The following is a 19,184-nucleotide window of genomic DNA, read 5'->3' on the forward strand; positions in this document are numbered from 1 at the left end:
TGACAAAATGCGGCCCGGGCCCCGGGCGCAGCTCCTGACCGGGCACCACCACACAGTCCCCGGGGGCCCCGCCGCTGCTCTCCACGGCCCGCACTAACGTCTCCAGACTCTGCTCCGTCAGTTTCTTTAGAAAGCCGTACGTGGCCCCGGAGAGCCCCCGGTCCGCGCTCTCTGGGCCGGCCTGGTCCCGCGTGGGGCCCCGCAGACAGCAGTCCCCCAACAGACAGCACGTCACCCGCCGCTGCACGCACATGGCCCCGGGCCCCACGCTCTGCTCCTCGTCCCTGTCGTCGCTCTCCGTCACATCTCCCGGTTCCGCGCGCGTCACCGGCCGCTGCGTCCCGCACGGTCCGCGGCGCGTGTCCTGAGCCTGCGTGGCTCCATCCCGCGCGCTGCTGTCGCTGAGCTCACGGCTTCTCCAGAGTCGCCGTAAAAGAGACGCACGTCTCGTCTTGAACATAGACCCGCACAGTCCTCGCGTGGATCAGAGCCGTGTCCCCGCGCCGCGCCTGTGGGGCCCCGCGGTGGTGTGCCGGGGCTCAACGCACGCACACTCACGCATATGAGAGCTCCATGCAGCCCGCGCGCCCCGCGCGCCCTGCGCCGCCACCGCGATCAGCAACAGCGCACGAGCGTGACAAGCGGCTCCGCGCCGCGCAAATGCCGCACACGGTCCCGGACCATAGTTAGAACCGAGCGGGATCAGTTTACGCTCCGCCGCGGCGAGAACACGCGCGCGCGGGCGTCATCCAAAAGTTTGTAAAAGCTCCAGCCGCACAAGAGCCTCTCCACCCTGAGGGCCCCGTCCCGGGACAGAGATGTGAGACCCGGGGCCGAGCTCCGGTGCGGACTCCGAGCGCAAAGAGCAGGACTGACTCCAGATCCGCTCCAGATCCGCTCCAGATCCGCCCCAGATCCGCTCCAGATCCGCTCCAGGACGCAAACGTACGCTCACGCGCGCTGTGCCCGCTACGAGGACAGGCCCGTCACAATAAGACACTTCCGGTCACCGTTGTCACACAAACCTTCACGTGGAAAACTTTTGTGAAGCAGCTTTCTGTCCACAGCTCCACGTCACGTGACTCACACTCCAGGGCCCGGGACGCTCTGACCCGCCACTATTCTATCTTTGTGTTTCAATTGAATATGTTTAAAGAGAATAATAATCATAATCATAATAATGATCATGATAATAATAATAAATATAGCCGCAAGCGGCAATGATCGGCCCTCGCCACACCGCCGCCACGCCGCAAGAGGAGGGGGCGCTAACGCGCCCCAATTGTCCTTTTATTACATCTACTGCTGAATCTGTGACGCTGTCACATCTTCTCCCCTTTGTTTTACATCAAAAAGACATTTTATTTTGAATTCTTGGCAAAATGTGCGGCTTTGCCGCACAGACACCGTGACTCTTAGAATAAAAATGTGAATAACTTTTGATGGTCCTGAAGATGAGTCTCACCAAATCTCATGTTAATATGTCTGACGCCCTGAGAGGAGTTTGTGAAAGTCTAAAGTGTAAACATGTTCTGGCGATTTCCAGAACAACTGATTCTAATTTGACGCAATTCTGACTTTATCTGCGCAAACGGCAGAAATGTTAAATTTGGGAGATTTCTGAAATTCTAGCTAAAGTTTGTGGCTTCGCCGCACAGAGACCGTGAGAGGTATCAATGTAATTTGGATAACTTTTGATGTCCCACTCCTCAGTAGCATTTTCACCAAATTTCAGCTTTTTAGGGCCAATGCCCTGGGAGGAGTTCGTAAAAGTACGACGTTTGGAAAAACTCCGAAGTCATGTTTAGCCATTTTTGAAGCAATATGGCCGACATTTGGTTGGGCGGACGGCGTTGCCGTAATAATATTTTTTACTTCTCTTGTCACCATCTACCTCTGCGCCAAATTTCATGATTCTACGATCAGATTTTTTTTGGGTCATTTCCTATCTCTCAATGCATTTTTGGTACATTTGGGGGCGTACATTTTTTTTATTTTAGAAAAGGGGAATAGCCAGAATGTAGAGAGGCACGATTTTTAGAGGTGTGCAAATTTTTGTGACTTTTCGTCAATGTTCACTGGGTGAAAAATAGGGGGGTTGGTCCCGAGAAGAAGAAGAAGAAGAAGAAGAAGAAGAAGAAGAAGAAGAAGAAGAAGAAGAAGAAGAAGAAGAAGAAGAAGAAGAAGAAGAAGAAGAAGAAGAAGAAGAAGAAGAAGAAGAAGAAGAAGAAGAAGAAGAAGAAGAAGAAGAAGAAGAAGAAGAAGAAGAAGAAGAAGAAGAAGAAGAAGAAGAAGAAGAAGAAGAATATTCCGATGCGAAAACAATGTTTCCCATTTTTCAAATATCATAAACTTTACATTTTCGGAAAGCGCTCGCGCTTTCCTACCTCATGGTGTGGGTCCCTGGTCACTGACGGGTACTTTCGTTAATTTTGAGTGGGCTCTGCCCACTTTGTGTTTTTGGCCCTCTAAACAGTAATAAAGTTCAATTTTTGTATTACATGCTTATATGCACGGAACATGCAAGAGATGGGGAACGTATTCGTGAGCTACTTAGCGCAAATGAGTGCTTTATATGGGGTCTCTTAATGCAAAGTGCTCGTTTAGTGTGCACTTTTGCACGGGCTTCGCCCGTTTACAACGGTAATGTTCCATTTTCCTGCTACTAATTAGTCTGCACGGGGCGAGCGTGAGTGAAGGAGTGTGTTAGTGAGTGTTTGGAAGTGGGCGAGCGCTTCGCGCTCGATTTCGTGCGCACTACGTGCGCACTTTCGCAGCCGTGCTTCGCACGGCCTTACGAGATTAATAGGCCTCTCGCCAGCTTGTGGCGCTCGGGCCTAATAATAAAACCACAAAGATAAAACATTAGAAAACAATATGGCATAAATCCAACATTTAAGTCCAATTTAGACCAAGGTTTCTCAAATTTGTAAGATAGGATAAGATCAGCCTTTCTTTGTCCAACAATGGGGAAATTCCAGTGTTGCAACACATTTTAGGTATAGAAGTATAATAATAAAGAACAGATAACTTATAAAAACCCTCTTGTAGAAAAACTCTTATAAAAAAACTCTTATACTCTTAATAAAAAATAACAATAAATATAGCCGCAAGCGACGATGATCGGGCCTCGCCACGCCGCTGCTGCAGAGGGGGGGCGCTAATGCCCCCAACTGACCTTTTATCACATCTATAAATGTATTACATTACATCTAGCCGCACAAAGTCCATGACTCTTAGAAAAAAAAAAAGGATAATTTTTGATGGTTCATCCCTGAAGATGAGTCTCACCAGATTTCACGTTAATAAGACGAACGCCCGAGGAGGAGTTCATGAAAGTCTAAAGTGTCATAAGCATGTTCACATTTCAGAGATCTGGTGATTGGAATAACATGGGAGGTTTCTGTCATCGCTACGCTATGTCATCGGGATGCCAACATGGAATTTTGAGTCAAATTTCATAAAATTTCAAAAAATTAAACATTTTACCCTCCATATAAAATGTTATGTCACTCTGTAGGGGGCGCTGTCACACCAAATTAATTTATTTCACTATAAATAGGTTTAGGCCAAAGGGTTTAACCACTGAGTCAAATTTGACTTTATCTGCGCAAAAAGCACCACATTTAAAATTTGGGAAATTTCCTAAATTGTAGCTAGAGTTTGGTCAATGTCACTGGGTGAAAAAAAGGCGTGTCCCGAGAAGAATAAAAAAGAAAGAAGAAGAATATTCCGATGTGAAAACAATGTTTCCCATTTTTTAAATATCATAAACTATATATTTTCGGAAAGCGCTCGCGCTTTCCTACCTCATGGTGTGGGTCCCTGGTCACTGACGGGTACTTTCGTTAATTTTGATTGGGCTCCGCCCACTTTGTGTTTTGGCCCTCTATACAGTAATAATGTTACATTTTTGAGAGATGGGGAACGTATTCGTGAACTACTTAGCACAAACGAGTGCTTTATATGTGGATGACGACCACAAAGCACTTGTTTAGTGCGCACTTTTGCACGGGCTTTGTGCAAATGTTCCATTTTCCTACTACTAATTAGTGTGCACGGGACGTGCACGAGTGGAGAAGTGAGTTCTCCTTACGGAACTAATAGGCCTGTTGCCAGCTTGTGGCGCTCGGGCCTAATAACACTCTTATTTACAGCTGTTAAATGGACAGAGAATATTGCACCAGGATGATTGACATTATGTCATAGTATTGCACATGATTAAGTCAGAGGCACCGAGTCCAGAGGACAGCCCAGGACAGAGCTTTGTCCAGCCTCCTCCTCTCCCTCTCTGTGATGACCACACCTACAGGAGCTGATGCACCACAGAGTCAGAGAAGGTCTTCAGGAGTGACAGGAGCGGCCCTGTCAGGAGTGGCCCTGTCACTGACACAGCTGTCCGTGTCATGTCTGAAGTCTGCAGTGTAAAGGGTGAAGAGAAAGGGCGCAAGGACGGTGCCCTGGGGCGCCCCCACACTGCAGGTCCCTCACACTGCAGGTCCCTCACACTGCAGGTCCCCCACACTGCAGGTCCCTCACACTGCAGGTCCCCCACACTGCAGGTCCCTCACACTGCAGGTCCCTCACACTGCAGGTCCCTCACACTGCAGGTCCCTCACACTGCAGGTCCCTCACACTGCAGGTCCGAGTGTCAGACACACAGTCCCGGGCTCTCACAAACTGGGGTCGGTCTGTGAGGTGGTCCAGGATCCACTCTGCAGGTCGTACTCCACACCAGCCGTCTCCAGCTTGTCCCTCTGGAGCTGATGGTGTTGAAGGCGCTGGAGAGATGAAAGAACAGGATCGTCACAGAGCTGCCAGGCTTCTCCAGGTGAGAGAGAGAGCGGTGCAGCAGGAGATGACGGCGTCCTCCACTCCGATGTCAGGACGTATACAAACTGCAGCGGGTCCATGGCTGAGCTCACGGTGGAGCGGAGGTGGTCCAGGACCAGCTCCAGTGTCTTCATCAGGACGTGAGAGCCACCGGCCTGAAGCTGTTGAAGTCTTTGGCGTGCGGTGTCTTAGGCACAGGTACCAGACAGGAGGTCTTCAGACCTGTTGTACCACCCTCAGCTTCAGGCTCATGTTGAAGACATGCTCCATAACTCCACACAGTTCATCTGCAGGACTTAAGGAGCCTGGGGCTGATGCTGGTGGTCCATAACTCGCCTAACAGGCACATCCAGGCCCCGCCCAGACTCAGGATAACTGCTAATTTCATGAGTCAGAACGGATTAGGCAGTGACACTCACTCTTTCTGTAAGAAATATGAGAAACACCAGGACTGTTTAGCAGGATGATGCAGACTGCAGGCTTCAGTGTGTAACCTTCACAGAGGCGTACAGGTCACAGACTGCAGGCTTCAGTGTGTAACCTTCACAGAGGCGTACAGGTCACAGACTGCAGGCTTCAGTGTGTAACCTTCACAGAGGCGTACAGGTCACAGACTGCAGGCTTCAGTGTGTAACCTTCACAGAGGCGTACAGGTCACAGACTGCAGGCTTCAGTGTGTAACCTTCACAGAGGCGTACAGGTCACAGACTGCAGGCTTCAGTGTGTAACCTTCACAGAGGCGTACAGGTCACAGACTGCAGGCTTCAGTGTGTAACCTTCACAGATGCGTACAGGTCACAGACTGCAGGCTTCAGTGTGTAACCTTCACAGAGGCGTACAGGTCACAGACTGCAGGCTTCAGTGTGTAACCTTCACAGAGGCGTACAGGTCACAGACTGCAGGCTTCAGTGTGTAACCTTCACAGAGGCGTACAGGTCACAGACTGCAGGCTTCAGTGTGTAACCTTCACAGAGGCGTACAGGTCACAGACTGCAGGCTTCAGTGTGTAACCTTCACAGAGGCGTACAGGTCACAGACTGCAGGCTTCAGTGTGTAACCTTCACAGAGGCGTACAGGTCACAGACTGCAGGCTTCAGTGTGTAACCTTCACAGATGCGTACAGGTCACAGACTGCAGGCTTCAGTGTGTAACCTTCACAGAGGCGTACAGGTCACAGACTGCAGGCTTCAGTGTGTAACCTTCACAGAGGCGTACAGGTCACAGACTGCAGGCTTCAGTGTGTAACCTTCACAGAGGCGTACAGGTCACAGACTGCAGGCTTCAGTGTGTAACCTTCACAGAGGCGTACAGGTCACAGACTGCAGGCTTCAGTGTGTAACCTTCACAGAGGCGTACAGGTCACAGACTGCAGGCTTCAGTGTGTAACCTTCACAGAGGCGTACAGGTCACAGACTGCAGGCTTCAGTGTGTAACCTTCACAGAGGCGTACAGGTCACAGACTGCAGGCTTCAGTGTGTAACCTTCACAGAGGCGTACAGGTCACAGACTGCAGGCTTCAGTGTGTAACCTTCACAGAGGCGTACAGGTCACAGACTGCAGGCTTCAGTGTGTAACCTTCACAGAGGCGTACAGGTCACAGACTGCAGGCTTCAGTGTGTAACCTTCACAGAGGCGTACAGGTCACAGACTGCAGGCTTCAGTGTGTAACCTTCACAGAGGCGTACAGGTCACAGACTGCAGGCTTCAGTGTGTAACCTTCACAGAGGCGTACAGGTCACAGACTGCAGGCTTCAGTGTGTAACCTTCACAGAGGCGTACAGGTCACAGACTGCAGGCTTCAGTGTGTAACCTTCACAGATGCGTACAGGTCACAGACTGCAGGCTTCAGTGTGTAACCTTCACAGAGACCCCTGAGTCCTGGTCATGCTTCAGCTCCAGGTAATAGAGAAAATCTAGTTTTGTCTGTAAGTTCAACCTTTCTTGAGGCACTAATAGGCACTTCTGAACATTGAAGCTATCGCTGTGCTAACATGAGCTTCTGTGTCAGTGCCTGGTGGACGGGCTCAGCGGTGAATCCAGGCCATGTGTTTGTCTGAGCCACGTTATGTCCGACTTCAGGATCACAGTCAAAACAGAGCCAACTGCAGACATCATGTCCAGGAGCGGGTTTGGCCATCTTGCATTACCACCATGTCCTCCAAGTGCAACAACTTCAAGAACAAGACTGAACTGTGATTTATTGGGATATACGATGAATTGTAATAGATCAATAGGTGAAAATAGATGACAAAGGACTTCACCGACCGACTAGTTTCACTTCTATGTCCTGCTGCTGACGCTCTAAAGCTACGTAGGGTTAGCCGCGGCGGTGTGGAAGCCCCTTAAGAGATGAAGATGCACAGAAAAAACAAGGAAGGTGATGCTTCGGGAGTTACACCATCAAAATGGAAGGACTGTAACCTCTCACAAGCTAATGATGCTAATGCCCCCACCATACAGACGAGTCCCACCCCCAGTGAGGACGGAAAAGAGGACATAACTTTACAACAGCTGGCCCTTGACATGAAATGCAGTGTGACATGTTGTCATTAAGATCTGAAATCAAAGTGCCGAGACCGCTGAAAAGTTCTGTAAAATGTCAGGAGATAAAGAATATGAAAGCTGCTCAAGGATGAGCCCGGCCTCACATTATCATGCCAAGTGGCTGGGCGCTCCCTTAGAGATAAGGGGAGGAGCTCAGTCACACGGGAGGAGCTCGGAGTAGAGCCGTTGCTCCGCCAGCATCTTTTCCGGAGCCTCCTGGGCGCCTCCCTGGGGAGGTGTTCCGAGTATGTCCCATCGGGAAGAGGCCCTGGGGAAGACCCAGGACACGCTGGAGGGACTATGTCTCTCTGGCCTGGGAACGCCTCGGGATCCCCCCGGAGGAGCTGGAGGAAGTGTCTGGGGAGGAGGAAGTCTGGAGTCCCTGGTTAGACTGCGGCCCCTGCGACCCGGCCCCGGATAAAGTGGAAGAAGATGGAGGGACGACCATTATAACCCTCTGACTGGGGAATAATATCTAAATGATATGAATACATTTCTAATCTGGACTATTCTGTGCACATCCCAGAGGAGGAGCTCAAAGTCACATGTCCATCCCAGAGGAGGAGCTCAAAGTCACATGTCCATCCCAGAGGAGGAGCTTAAAGTCACATGTCCATCCCAGAGGAGGAGCTCAAAGTCACATGTCCATCCCAGAGGAGGAGCTCAAAGTCACATGTCCATCCCAGAGGAGGAGCTCAAAGTCACATGTCCATCCCAGAGGAGGAGCTTAAAGTCACATGTCCATCCCAGAGGAGGAGCTCAAAGTCACATGTCCATCCCAGAGGAGGAGCTCAAAGTCACATGTCCATCCCAGAGGAGGAGCTCAAAGTCACATGTCCATCCCAGAGGAGGAGCTCAAAGTCACATGTCCATCCCAGAGGAGGAGCTCAAAGTCACATGTCCATCCCAGAGGAGGAGCTCAAAGTCACATGTCCATCCCAGAGGAGGAGCTCAAAGTCACATGTCCATCCCAGAGGAGGAGCTCAAAGTCACATGTCCATCCCAGAGGAGGAGCTTAAAGTCACATGTCCATCCCAGAGGAGGAGCTCAAAGTCACATGTCCATCCCAGAGGAGGAGCTCAAAGTCACATGTCCATCCCAGAGGAGGAGCTCAAAGTCACATGTCCATCCCAGAGGAGGAGCTCAAAGTCACATGTCCATCCCAGAGGAGGAGCTCAAAGTCACATGTCTGGAGGGAATTCTGTTGGAAAAAGTGTGTCTTGTTTCTTCATAACTCCAGGTCAAAGGTCAAAGGTCTCATTCTTCACAGGGAAATGCAACTGTGTGAGAAACAGCGCCACCAGGAGGTGAACCACTGTCACATGTTCTGGAGGGTCCTGTCAATCACAAATACTGGACTGGGATTAAAAAAGTGACTATTTTTAACATCATCGTCTCACTCGATTTCATAAAACTATCTATTTGGACCTGAAAACTCCAACAATGGATACAATAAATGACAACATTGCAACGTTTACCACTGGCCACTAGAGGTCACTAGAGGTCACTAGAGGTCACAGAGGTCACAGAGGTCAGGTTCCGGGGTAGAGACTTTGTGTCACAGTGGTTGTGTTTTGCTTCTCTACTTAACTCCTGTAAGTTTATTATTATCATCAGGCTCTGTTGAGCTGGAATTATTATCTATGTTATAGTTATGTTATAGATAGTTATGTTATAGTTATGTTATAGATAGTTATGTTATAGATAGTTATGTTATAGATAGTTATGTTATAGATAGTTATGTTGTCATGTAAAGCTTTAGCTTATGCTGCTCTCTTCATCATTAGAGGTATTTCACCTTCCACTTGCTGTACTTTTTTCTGTCCACAAGAGGGAGACATTTCCAGCTATTCTGTGTCGCCTGTTTACTATGTGATTATTTACCAATTTAATGTGACTTTTTAAATCTATTTGTTGATGGATGGACACACACACACACACAAACACACAGACACACACACACACACACACAGACACACACACACACACACACACACACACACACAAACACACAGACACACACACACACACACACACACAGACACACACACACACACAAACACACAGACACACACACACACACACACACAAACACACAGACACACACACACACACACACACACACACACACACATGAACGCCTGAACGGGCACGAGACCACGAGAACCTGAAGATCATCATTGACATCGGCCTTGGCCCTGGAGATGGAGGACACTCTGCGTCTCGTCATGGACGTCTGCCACCGAGGACAGAGGGAACTGGACCGAGGACAGAGGGAACTGGACCGAGGACAGAGGGAACTGGACCGAGGACAGAGGGAACTGGACCGAGGACAGAGGGAACTGGACCGAGGACAGAGGGAACTGGACCGAGGACAGAGGGAACCACTTGGTCCTGATCTGCTTCAACTTCAGGGATAGAATTCGGAAGAAAGTGAAGACGTCAGTGGAGTTTCCTCAAAGCAAAGAACCTCAACAACCGAGGACCTGACGCTGAAGACAGGAGCCTCGTGACTCCCTCTAGAGCCTCGTGACTCCCTCTGGAGCCTAGTGACTCCCTCTGGAGCCTCCTCTAGAGCCCCGTGACTCCCTCTGGAGCCTCGTGACTCCCTCTGGAGCCTCCTATAGAGCCTCCTCTGGAGCCTCGTGACTCCCTCTGGAGCCTCCACTAGAGCCTCCTCTAGAGCCTCGTGACTCCCTCTGGAGCCTAGTGACTCCCTCTGGAGCCTAGTGACTCCCTCTGGAGCCTCCTCTAGAGCCCCGTGACTCCCTCTGGAGCCTCGTGACTCCCTCTGGAGCCTCCTATAGAGCCTCCTCTGGAGCCTCGTGACTCCCTCTGGAGCCTCCACTAGAGCCTCCTCTAGAGCCTCGTGACTCCCTCTGGAGCCTAGTGACTCCCTCTGGAGCCTAGTGACTCCCTCTGGAGCCTCCTCTAGAGCCTCGTGACTCCCCCTGGAGCCTCGCGACTCCCTCTGGAGCCTCCTCTAGAGCCCCGTGACTCCCTCTGGAGCCTCGTGACTCCCTCTGGAGCCTCCTCTAGAGCCTCCTCTGGAGCCTCGTGACTCCCTCTAGAGCCTCGTGACTCCCTCTGGAGCCTAGTGACTCCCTCTGGAGCCTCCTCTAGAGCCTCGTGACTCCCCCTGGAGCCTCGCGACTCCCTCTGGAGCCTCCTCTAGAGCCTCGTGACTCCCTCTGGAGCCTAGTGACTCCCTCTGGAGCCTCCTCTACAGCCTCGTGACTCCCCCTGGAGCCTCGCGACTCCCTCTGGAGCCTCCTCTAGAGCCTCGTGACTCCCTCTGGAGCCTAGTGACTCCCTCTGGAGCCTCCTCTAGAGCCTCGTGACTCCCCCTGGAGCCTCGCGACTCCCTCTGGAGCCTCCTCTAGAGCCCCGTGACTCCCTCTGGAGCCTCGTGACTCCCTCTGGAGCCTCCTATAGAGCCTCCTCTGGAGCCTCGTGACTCCCTCTGGAGCCTCCACTAGAGCCTCCTCTAGAGCCTCGTGACTCCCTCTGGAGCCTAGTGACTCCCTCTGGAGCCTAGTGACTCCCTCTGGAGCCTCCTCTAGAGCCTCGTGACTCCCCCTGGAGCCTCACGACTCCCTCTGGAGCCTCCTCTAGAGCCCCGTGACTCCCTCTGGAGCCTCGTGACTCCCTCTGGAGCCTCCTCTAGAGCCTCCTCTGGAGCCTCGTGACTCCCTCTGGAGCCTCCACTAGAGACTCCTCTAGAGCCTCGTGACTCCCTTTGGAGCCTCGTGACTCCCTCTGGAGCCTCCTCTAGAGCCTCGTGACTCCCCCTGGAGCCTCCTCTGGAGCCTCCTCTGGAGCCTCGTGACTCCCTCTGGAGCCTCGCGACTCCCTCTGGAGCCTCCTCTAGAGCCCCGTGACTCCCTCTGGAGCCTCGTGACTCCCTCTGGAGCCTCCTCTAGAGCCTCCTCTGGAGCCTCGTGACTCCCTCTGGAGCCTCCACTAGAGCCTCCTCTAGAGCCTCGTGACTCCCCCTGGAGCCTCGTGACTCCCTCAGGAGCCTCGTGACTCCCTCTGGAGCCTCCTCTGGAGCCTCCTCTGGAGCCTTGTGACTCCCTCTGGAGCCTCCTCTGGAGCCTCGTGACTCCCGCTGGAGCCTCCTCTGGAGCCTCGTGACTCCCCCTGGAGCCTCGTGACTCCCTCAGGAGCCTTGTGACTCCCTCTGGAGCCTCCTCTGGAGCCTCCTCTGGAGCCTTGTGACTCCCTCTGGAGCCTCCTCTGGAGCCTCGTGACTCCCGCTGGAGCCTCCTCTGGAGCCTCGTGACTCCCTCTGGAGCCTCGCGACTCCCTCTGGAGCCTCCTCTAGAGCCCCGTGACTCCCTCTGGAGCCTCGTGACTCCCTCTGGAGCCTCCACTAGAGCCTCCTCTAGAGCCTCGTGACTCCCCCTGGAGCCTCGTGACTCCCTCAGGAGCCTCGTGACTCCCTCTGGAGCCTCCTCTGGAGCCTCCTCTGGAGCCTTGTGACTCCCTCTGGAGCCTCCTCTGGAGCCTCGTGACTCCCGCTGGAGCCTCCTCTGGAGCCTCGTGACTCCCCCTGGAGCCTCGTGACTCCCTCAGGAGCCTTGTGACTCCCTCTGGAGCCTCCTTTAGAGTCTCCTCTGGAGCCTCGTGACTCCCTCTGGAGCCTCCTCTTGAGCCTCCTCTGGAGCCTCGTGACTCCCTCAGGAGCCTCGTGACTCCCTCTGGAGCCTCCTCTGGAGCCTTGTGACTCCCTCTGGAGCCTCCTCTGGAGCCTCGTGACTCCCTCAGGAGCCTCCTCTGGAGCCTTGTGACTCCCTCTGGAGCCTCCTCTGGAGCCTCGTGACTCCCTCTGGAGCCTCCTTTAGAGTCTCCTCTGGAGCCTCGTGATCTCTGGAGCCTCCTCAGGAGCCTCGTGACTCCCCCTGGAGCCTCCTCTTGAGCCTCCTCTGGAGCCTCGTGACTCCCTCTGGAGCCTCCTTTAGAGTCTCCTCTGGAGCCTCGTGACTCCCTCTGGAGCCTCCTCTTGAGCCTCCTCTGGAGCCTCGTGACTCCCTCAGGAGCCTCGTGACTCCCTCAGGAGCCTCGTGACTCCCTCTGGAGCCTCCTCTGGAGCCTTGTGACTCCCTCTGGAGCCTCCTCTGGAGCCTCGTGACTCCCTCTGGAGCCTCCTCTGGAGCCTTGTGACTCCCTCTGGAGCCTCCTCTGGAGCCTCGTGACTCCCTCAGGAGCCTCGTGACTCCCTCTGGAGCCTCCTCTGGAGCCTTGTGACTCCCTCTGGAGCCTCCTCTGGAGCCTCGTGACTCCCTCTGGAGCCTCCTTTAGAGTCTCCTCTGGAGCCTCGTGACTCCCTCTGGAGCCTCCTCAGGAGCCTCGTGACTCCCCCTGGAGCCTCCTCTTGAGCCTCCTCTGGAGCCTCTTGACTCCCTCTGGAGCCTCCTTTAGAGTCTCCTCTGGAGCCTCGTGACTCCCTCTGGAGCCTCCTCTTGAGCCTCCTCTGGAGCCTCGTGACTCCCTCAGGAGCCTCGTGACTCCCTCAGGAGCCTCGTGACTCCCTCTGGAGCCTCCTCTGGAGCCTTGTGACTCCCTCTGGAGCCTCCTCTGGAGCCTCGTGACTCCCTCTGGAGCCTCCTCTGGAGCCTTGTGACTCCCTCTGGAGCCTCCTCTGGAGCCTCGTGACTCCCTCTGGAGCCTCCTCTGGAGCCTCGTGACTCCCTCTGGAGCCTCCTCTGGAGCCTCGTGACTCCCTCTGGAGCCTCCTTTAGAGTCTCCTCTGGAGCCTCGTGACTCCCTCAGGAGCCTCGTGACTCCCTCAGGAGCCTCGTGACTCCCTCTGGAGCCTCCTCTGGAGCTTTGTGACTCCCTCTGGAGCCTCCTCTGGAGCCTCGTGACTCCCTCTGGAGCCTCCTCTGGAGCCTCGTGACTCCCTCAGGAGCCTCGTGACTCCCTCTGGAGCCTCCTCTGGAGCCTTGTGACTCCCTCTGGAGCCTCCTCTGGAGCCTCGTGACTCCCTCTGGAGCCTCCTTTAGAGTCTCCTCTGGAGCCTCGTGACTCCCTCTGGAGCCTCCTCAGGAGCCTCGTGACTCCCCCTGGAGCCTCCTCTTGAGCCTCCTCTGGAGCCTCGTGACTCCCTCTGGAGCCTCCTTTAGAGTCTCCTCTGGAGCCTCGTGACTCCCTCTGGAGCCTCCTCTTGAGCCTCCTCTGGAGCCTCGTGACTCCCTCAGGAGCCTCGTGACTCCCTCAGGAGCCTCGTGACTCCCTCTGGAGCCTCCTCTGGAGCCTTGTGACTCCCTCTGGAGCCTCCTCTGGAGCCTCGTGACTCCCTCTGGAGCCTCCTCTGGAGCCTTGTGACTCCCTCTGGAGCCTCCTCTGGAGCCTCGTGACTCCCTCTGGAGCCTCCTCTGGAGCCTCGTGACTCCCTCTGGAGCCTCCTCTGGAGCCTCGTGACTCCCTCTGGAGCCTCCTCTTGAGCCTCCTCTGGAGCCTCGTGACTCCCTCAGGAGCCTCGTGACTCCCTCTGGAGCCTCCTCTGGAGCCTTGTGACTCCCTCTGGAGCCTCCTCTGGAGCCTCGTGACTCCCTCTGGAGCCTCCTCTGGAGCCTTGTGACTCCCTCTGGAGCCTCCTCTGGAGCCTCGTGACTCCCTCAGGAGCCTCGTGACTCCCTCTGGAGCCTCCTCTGGAGCCTTGTGACTCCCTCTGGAGCCTCCTCTGGAGCCTCGTGACTCCCTCTGGAGCCTCCTTTAGAGTCTCCTCTGGAGCCTCGTGACTCCCTCTGGAGCCTTCTCAGGAGCCTCGTGACTCCCCCTGGAGCCTCCTCTTGAGCCTCCTCTGGAGCCTCGTGACTCCCTCTGGAGCCTCCTTTAGAGTCTCCTCTGGAGCCTCGTGACTCCCTCTGGAGCCTCCTCTTGAGCCTCCTCTGGAGCCTCGTGACTCCCTCAGGAGCCTCGTGACTCCCTCAGGAGCCTCGTGACTCCCTCTGGAGCCTCCTCTGGAGCCTTGTGACTCCCTCTGGAGCCTCCTCTGGAGCCTCGTGACTCCCTCTGGAGCCTCCTCTGGAGCCTTGTGACTCCCTCTGGAGCCTCCTCTGGAGCCTCGTGACTCCCTCTGGAGCCTCCTCAGGAGCCTCGTGACTCCCTCAGGAGCCTCGTGACTCCCTCTGGAGCCTCCTCTGGAGCCTTGTGACTCCCTCTGGAGCCTCCTGAGGAGCCTCGTGACTCCCTCAGGAGCCTCGTGACTCCCTCTGGAGCCTCCTCTGGAGCCTTGTGACTCCCTCTGGAGCCTCCTCTGGAGCCTCGTGACTCCCTCTGGAGCCTCCTCTGGAGCCTCGTGACTCCCTCTGGAGCCTCCTCTGGAGCCTCGTGACTCCCCCTGGAGCCTCCTCTGGAGCCTTGTGACTCCCTCTGGAGCCTCCTCTGGAGCCTCGTGACTCCCTCAGGAGCCTCGTGACTCCCTCTGGAGCCTCCTCTGGAGCCTTGTGACTCCCTCTGGAGCCTCCTCTGGAGCCTTGTGACTCCCTCTGGAGCCTCCTCTGGAGCCTCGTGACTCCCTCAGGAGCCTCGTGACTCCCTCAGGAGCCTCCTCTGGAGCCTTGTGACTCCCTCTGGAGCCTCCTCTGGAGCCTCGTGACTCCCTCAGGAGCCTCGTGACTCCCTCAGGAGCCTCCTCTGGAGCCTTGTGACTCCCTCTGGAGCCTCCTCTGGAGCCTCGTGACTCCCTCAGGAGCCTCGTGACTCCCTCTGGAGCCTCCTCTGGAGCCTCGTGACTCCCTCTGGAGCCTCCTCTGGAGCCTCGTGACTCCCTCAGGAGCCTCGTGACTCCCTCAGGAGCCTCGTGACTCCCTCTGGAGCCTCCTCTGGAGCCTCGTGACTCCCTCTGGAGCCTCCTCAGGAGCCTCGTGACTCCCCCTGGAGCCTCCTCTTGAGCCTCCTCTGGAGCCTCGTGACTCCCTCTGGAGCCTCCTCTGGAGCCTCGTGACTCCCTCTGGAGCCTCCTCTGGAGCCTTGTGACTCCCTCTGGAGCCTCCTCTGGAGCCTCGTGACTCCCTCTGGAGCCTCCTCTGGAGCCTTGTGACTCCCTCTGGAGCCTCCTCTGGAGCCTCGTGACTCCCTCTGGAGCCTCCTCTGGAGCCTCGTGACTCCCTCTGGAGCCTCCTCTGGAGCCTCGTGACTCCCTCTGGAGCCTCCTCTGGAGCCTCGTGACTCCCTCTGGAGCCTCCTTTAGAGTCTCCTCTGGAGCCTCGTGACTCCCTCTGGAGCCTCCTCTTGAGCCTCCTCTGGAGCCTCGTGACTCCCTCAGGAGCCTCGTGACTCCCTCAGGAGCCTCGTGACTCCCTCTGGAGCCTCCTCTGGAGCCTTGTGACTCCCTCTGGAGCCTCCTCTGGAGCCTCGTGACTCCCTCTGGAGCCTCCTCTGGAGCCTTGTGACTCCCTCTGGAGCCTCCCCTGGAGCCTCGTGACTCCCTCAGGAGCCTCGTGACTCCCTCTGGAGCCTCCTCTGGAGCCTTGTGACTCCCTCAGGAGCCTCGTGACTCCCTCTGGAGCCTCCTCTGGAGCCTTGTGACTCCCTCTGGAGCCTCCTCTGGAGCCTCGTGACTCCCTCTGGAGCCTCCTCAGGAGCCTCGTGACTCCCCCTGGAGCCTCCTCTTGAGCCTCCTCTGGAGCCTCGTGACTCCCTCTGGAGCCTCCTTTAGAGTCTCCTCTGGAGCCTCGTGACTCCCTCTGGAGCCTCCTCTTGAGCCTCCTCTGGAGCCTCGTGACTCCCTCAGGAGCCTCGTGACTCCCTCAGGAGCCTCGTGACACCCTCTGGAGCCTCCTCTGGAGCCTTGTGACTCCCTCTGGAGCCTCCTCTGGAGCCTCGTGACTCCCTCTGGAGCCTCCTCTGGAGCCTTGTGACTCCCTCTGGAGCCTCCTCTGGAGCCTCGTGACTCCCTCTGGAGCCTCCTCTGGAGCCTCGTGACTCCCTCTGGAGCCTCCTCTGGAGCCTCGTGACTCCCTCTGGAGCCTCCATTAGAGTCTCCTCTGGAGCCTCGTGACTCCCTCTGGAGCCTCCTCTTGAGCCTCCTCTGGAGCCTCGTGACTCCCTCAGGAGCCTCGTGACTCCCTCTGGAGCCTCCTCTGGAGCCTTGTGACTCCCTCTGGAGCCTCCTCTGGAGCCTCGTGACTCCCTCTGGAGCCTCCTCTGGAGCCTTGTGACTCCCTCTGGAGCCTCCTCTGGAGCCTCGTGACTCCCTCAGGAGCCTCGTGACTCCCTCTGGAGCCTCCTCTGGAGCCTTGTGACTCCCTCTGGAGCCTCCTCTGGAGCCTCGTGACTCCCTCTGGAGCCTCCTCTTGAGCCTCCTCTGGAGCCTCGTGACTCCCTCAGGAGCCTCGTGACTCCCTCAGGAGCCTCGTGACTCCCTCTGGAGCCTCCTCTGGAGCCTTGTGACTCCCTCTGGAGCCTCCTCTGGAGCCTCGTGACTCCCTCTGGAGCCTCCTCTGGAGCCTTGTGACTCCCTCTGGAGCCTCCCCTGGAGCCTCGTGACTCCCTCAGGAGCCTCGTGACTCCCTCTGGAGCCTCCTCTGGAGCCTTGTGACTCCCTCAGGAGCCTCGTGACTCCCTCTGGAGCCTCCTCTGGAGCCTTGTGACTCCCTCTGGAGCCTCCTCTGGAGCCTCGTGACTCCCTCTGGAGCCTCCTCAGGAGCCTCGTGACTCCCCCTGGAGCCTCCTCTTGAGCCTCCTCTGGAGCCTCGTGACTCCCTCTGGAGCCTCCTTTAGAGTCTCCTCTGGAGCCTCGTGACTCCCTCTGGAGCCTCCTCTTGAGCCTCCTCTGGAGCCTCGTGACTCCCTCAGGAGCCTCGTGACTCCCTCAGGAGCCTCGTGACACCCTCTGGAGCCTCCTCTGGAGCCTTGTGACTCCCTCTGGAGCCTCCTCTGGAGCCTCGTGACTCCCTCTGGAGCCTCCTCTGGAGCCTTGTGACTCCCTCTGGAGCCTCCTCTGGAGCCTCGTGACTCCCTCTGGAGCCTCCTCTGGAGCCTCGTGACTCCCTCTGGAGCCTCCTCTGGAGCCTCGTGACTCCCTCTGGAGCCTCCATTAGAGTCTCCTCTGGAGCCTCGTGACTCCCTCTGGAGCCTCCTCTTGAGCCTCCTCTGGAGCCTCGTGACTCCCTCAGGAGCCTCGTGACTCCCTCTGGAGCCTCCTCTGGAGCCTTGTGACTCCCTCTGGAGCCTCCTCTGGAGCCTCGTGACTCCCTCTGGAGCCTCCTCTGGAGCCTTGTGACTCCCTCTGGAGCCTCCTCTGGAGCCTCGTGACTCCCTCAGGAGCCTCGTGACTCCCTCTGGAGCCTCCTCTGGAGCCTTTTGACTCCCTCTGGAGCCTCCTCTGGAGCCTCGTGACTCCCTCTGGAGCCTCCTTTAGAGTCTCCTCTGGAGCCTCGTGACTCCCTCTGGAGCCTCCTCAGGAGCCTCGTGACTCCCCCTGGAGCCTCCTTTAGAGTCTCCTCTGGAGCCTCGTGACTCCCTCTGGAGCCTCCTCTTGAGCCTCCTCTGGAGCCTCGTGACTCCCTCAGGAGCCTCGTGACTCCCTCAGGAGCCTCGTGACTCCCTCTGGAGCCTCCTCTGGAGCCTTGTGACTCCCTCTGGAGCCTCCTCTGGAGCCTCGTGACTCCCTCTGGAGCCTCCTCTGGAGCCTTGTGACTCCCTCTGGAGCCTCCTCTGGAGCCTCGTGACTCCCTCTGGAGCCTCCTCAGGAGCCTCGTGACTCCCTCAGGAGCCTCGTGACTCCCTCTGGAGCCTCCTCTGGAGCCTTGTGACTCCCTCTGGAGCCTCCTCAGGAGCCTCGTGACTCCCTCAGGAGCCTCGTGACTCCCTCTGGAGCCTCCTCTGGAGCCTTGTGACTCCCTCTGGGGCCTCCTCTGGAGCCTCGTGACTCCCTCTGGAGCCTCCTCTGGAGCCTCGTGACTCCCTCTGGAGCCTCCTCTGGAGCCTCGTGACTCCCTCTGGAGCCTCCTCTGGAGCCTTGTGACTCCCTCTGGAGCCTCCTCTGGAGCCTCGTGACTCCCTCAGGAGCCTCGTGACTCCCTCTGGAGCCTCCTCTGGAGCCTTGTGACTCCCTCTGGAGCCTCCTCTGGAGCCTTGTGACTCCCTCTGGAGCCTCCTCTGGAGCCTCGTGACTCCCTCAGGAGCCTCGTGACTCCCTCAGGAGCCTCCTCTGGAGCCTTGTGACTCCCTCTGGAGCCTCCTCTGGAGCCTCGTGACTCCCTCAGGAGCCTCGTGACTCCCTCAGGAGCCTCCTCTGGAGCCTTGTGACTCCCTCTGGAGCCTCCTCTGGAGCCTCGTGACTCCCTCAGGAGCCTCGTGACTCCCTCTGGAGCCTCCTCTGGAGCCTCGTGACTCCCTCTGGAGCCTCCATTAGAGTCTCCTCTGGAGCCTCGTGACTCCCTCTGGAGCCTCCTCTTGAGCCTCCTCTGGAGCCTCGTGACTCCCTCAGGAGCCTCGTGACTCCCTCTGGAGCCTCCTCTGGAGCCTTGTGACTCCCTCTGGAGCCTCCTCTGGAGCCTCGTGACTCCCTCTGGAGCCTCCTCTGGAGCCTTGTGACTCCCTCTGGAGCCTCCTCTGGAGCCTCGTGACTCCCTCAGGAGCCTCGTGACTCCCTCTGGAGCCTCCTCTGGAGCCTTGTGACTCCCTCTGGAGCCTCCTCTGGAGCCTCGTGACTCCCTCTGGAGCCTCCTTTAGAGTCTCCTCTGGAGCCTCGTGACTCCCTCTGGAGCCTCCTCAGGAGCCTCGTGACTCCCCCTGGAGCCTCCTTTAGAGTCTCCTCTGGAGCCTCGTGACTCCCTCTGGAGCCTCCTCTT

General features: G+C 56.6%; 1 protein-coding gene across 1 annotated transcript in view; it reads right to left on the reverse strand.

Moving 5' to 3' along the window:
- The window catches only part of LOC140381525 (mothers against decapentaplegic homolog 6-like), a 6,505-nt gene extending 5,749 nt beyond the window's left edge, over window positions 1-756 (reverse strand). The window contains exon 1 of the mRNA XM_072465593.1: window positions 1-756. This exon is cut by the window's left edge and continues 138 nt beyond it. Within this exon, the coding sequence (XP_072321694.1) occupies window positions 1-460 (460 nt within the window). The 5' untranslated portion in view covers window positions 461-756.
- Between the last annotated feature and the right edge of the window lie 18,428 nt (window positions 757-19,184).

The sequence above is a fragment of the Eucyclogobius newberryi genome, unplaced genomic scaffold (assembly GCF_026437365.1).
Source record: "Eucyclogobius newberryi isolate DKJ021-1_F unplaced genomic scaffold, fEucNew1.0.hap1 SCAF_5, whole genome shotgun sequence".
NCBI lineage: Eukaryota > Metazoa > Chordata > Actinopteri > Gobiiformes > Gobiidae > Eucyclogobius > Eucyclogobius newberryi.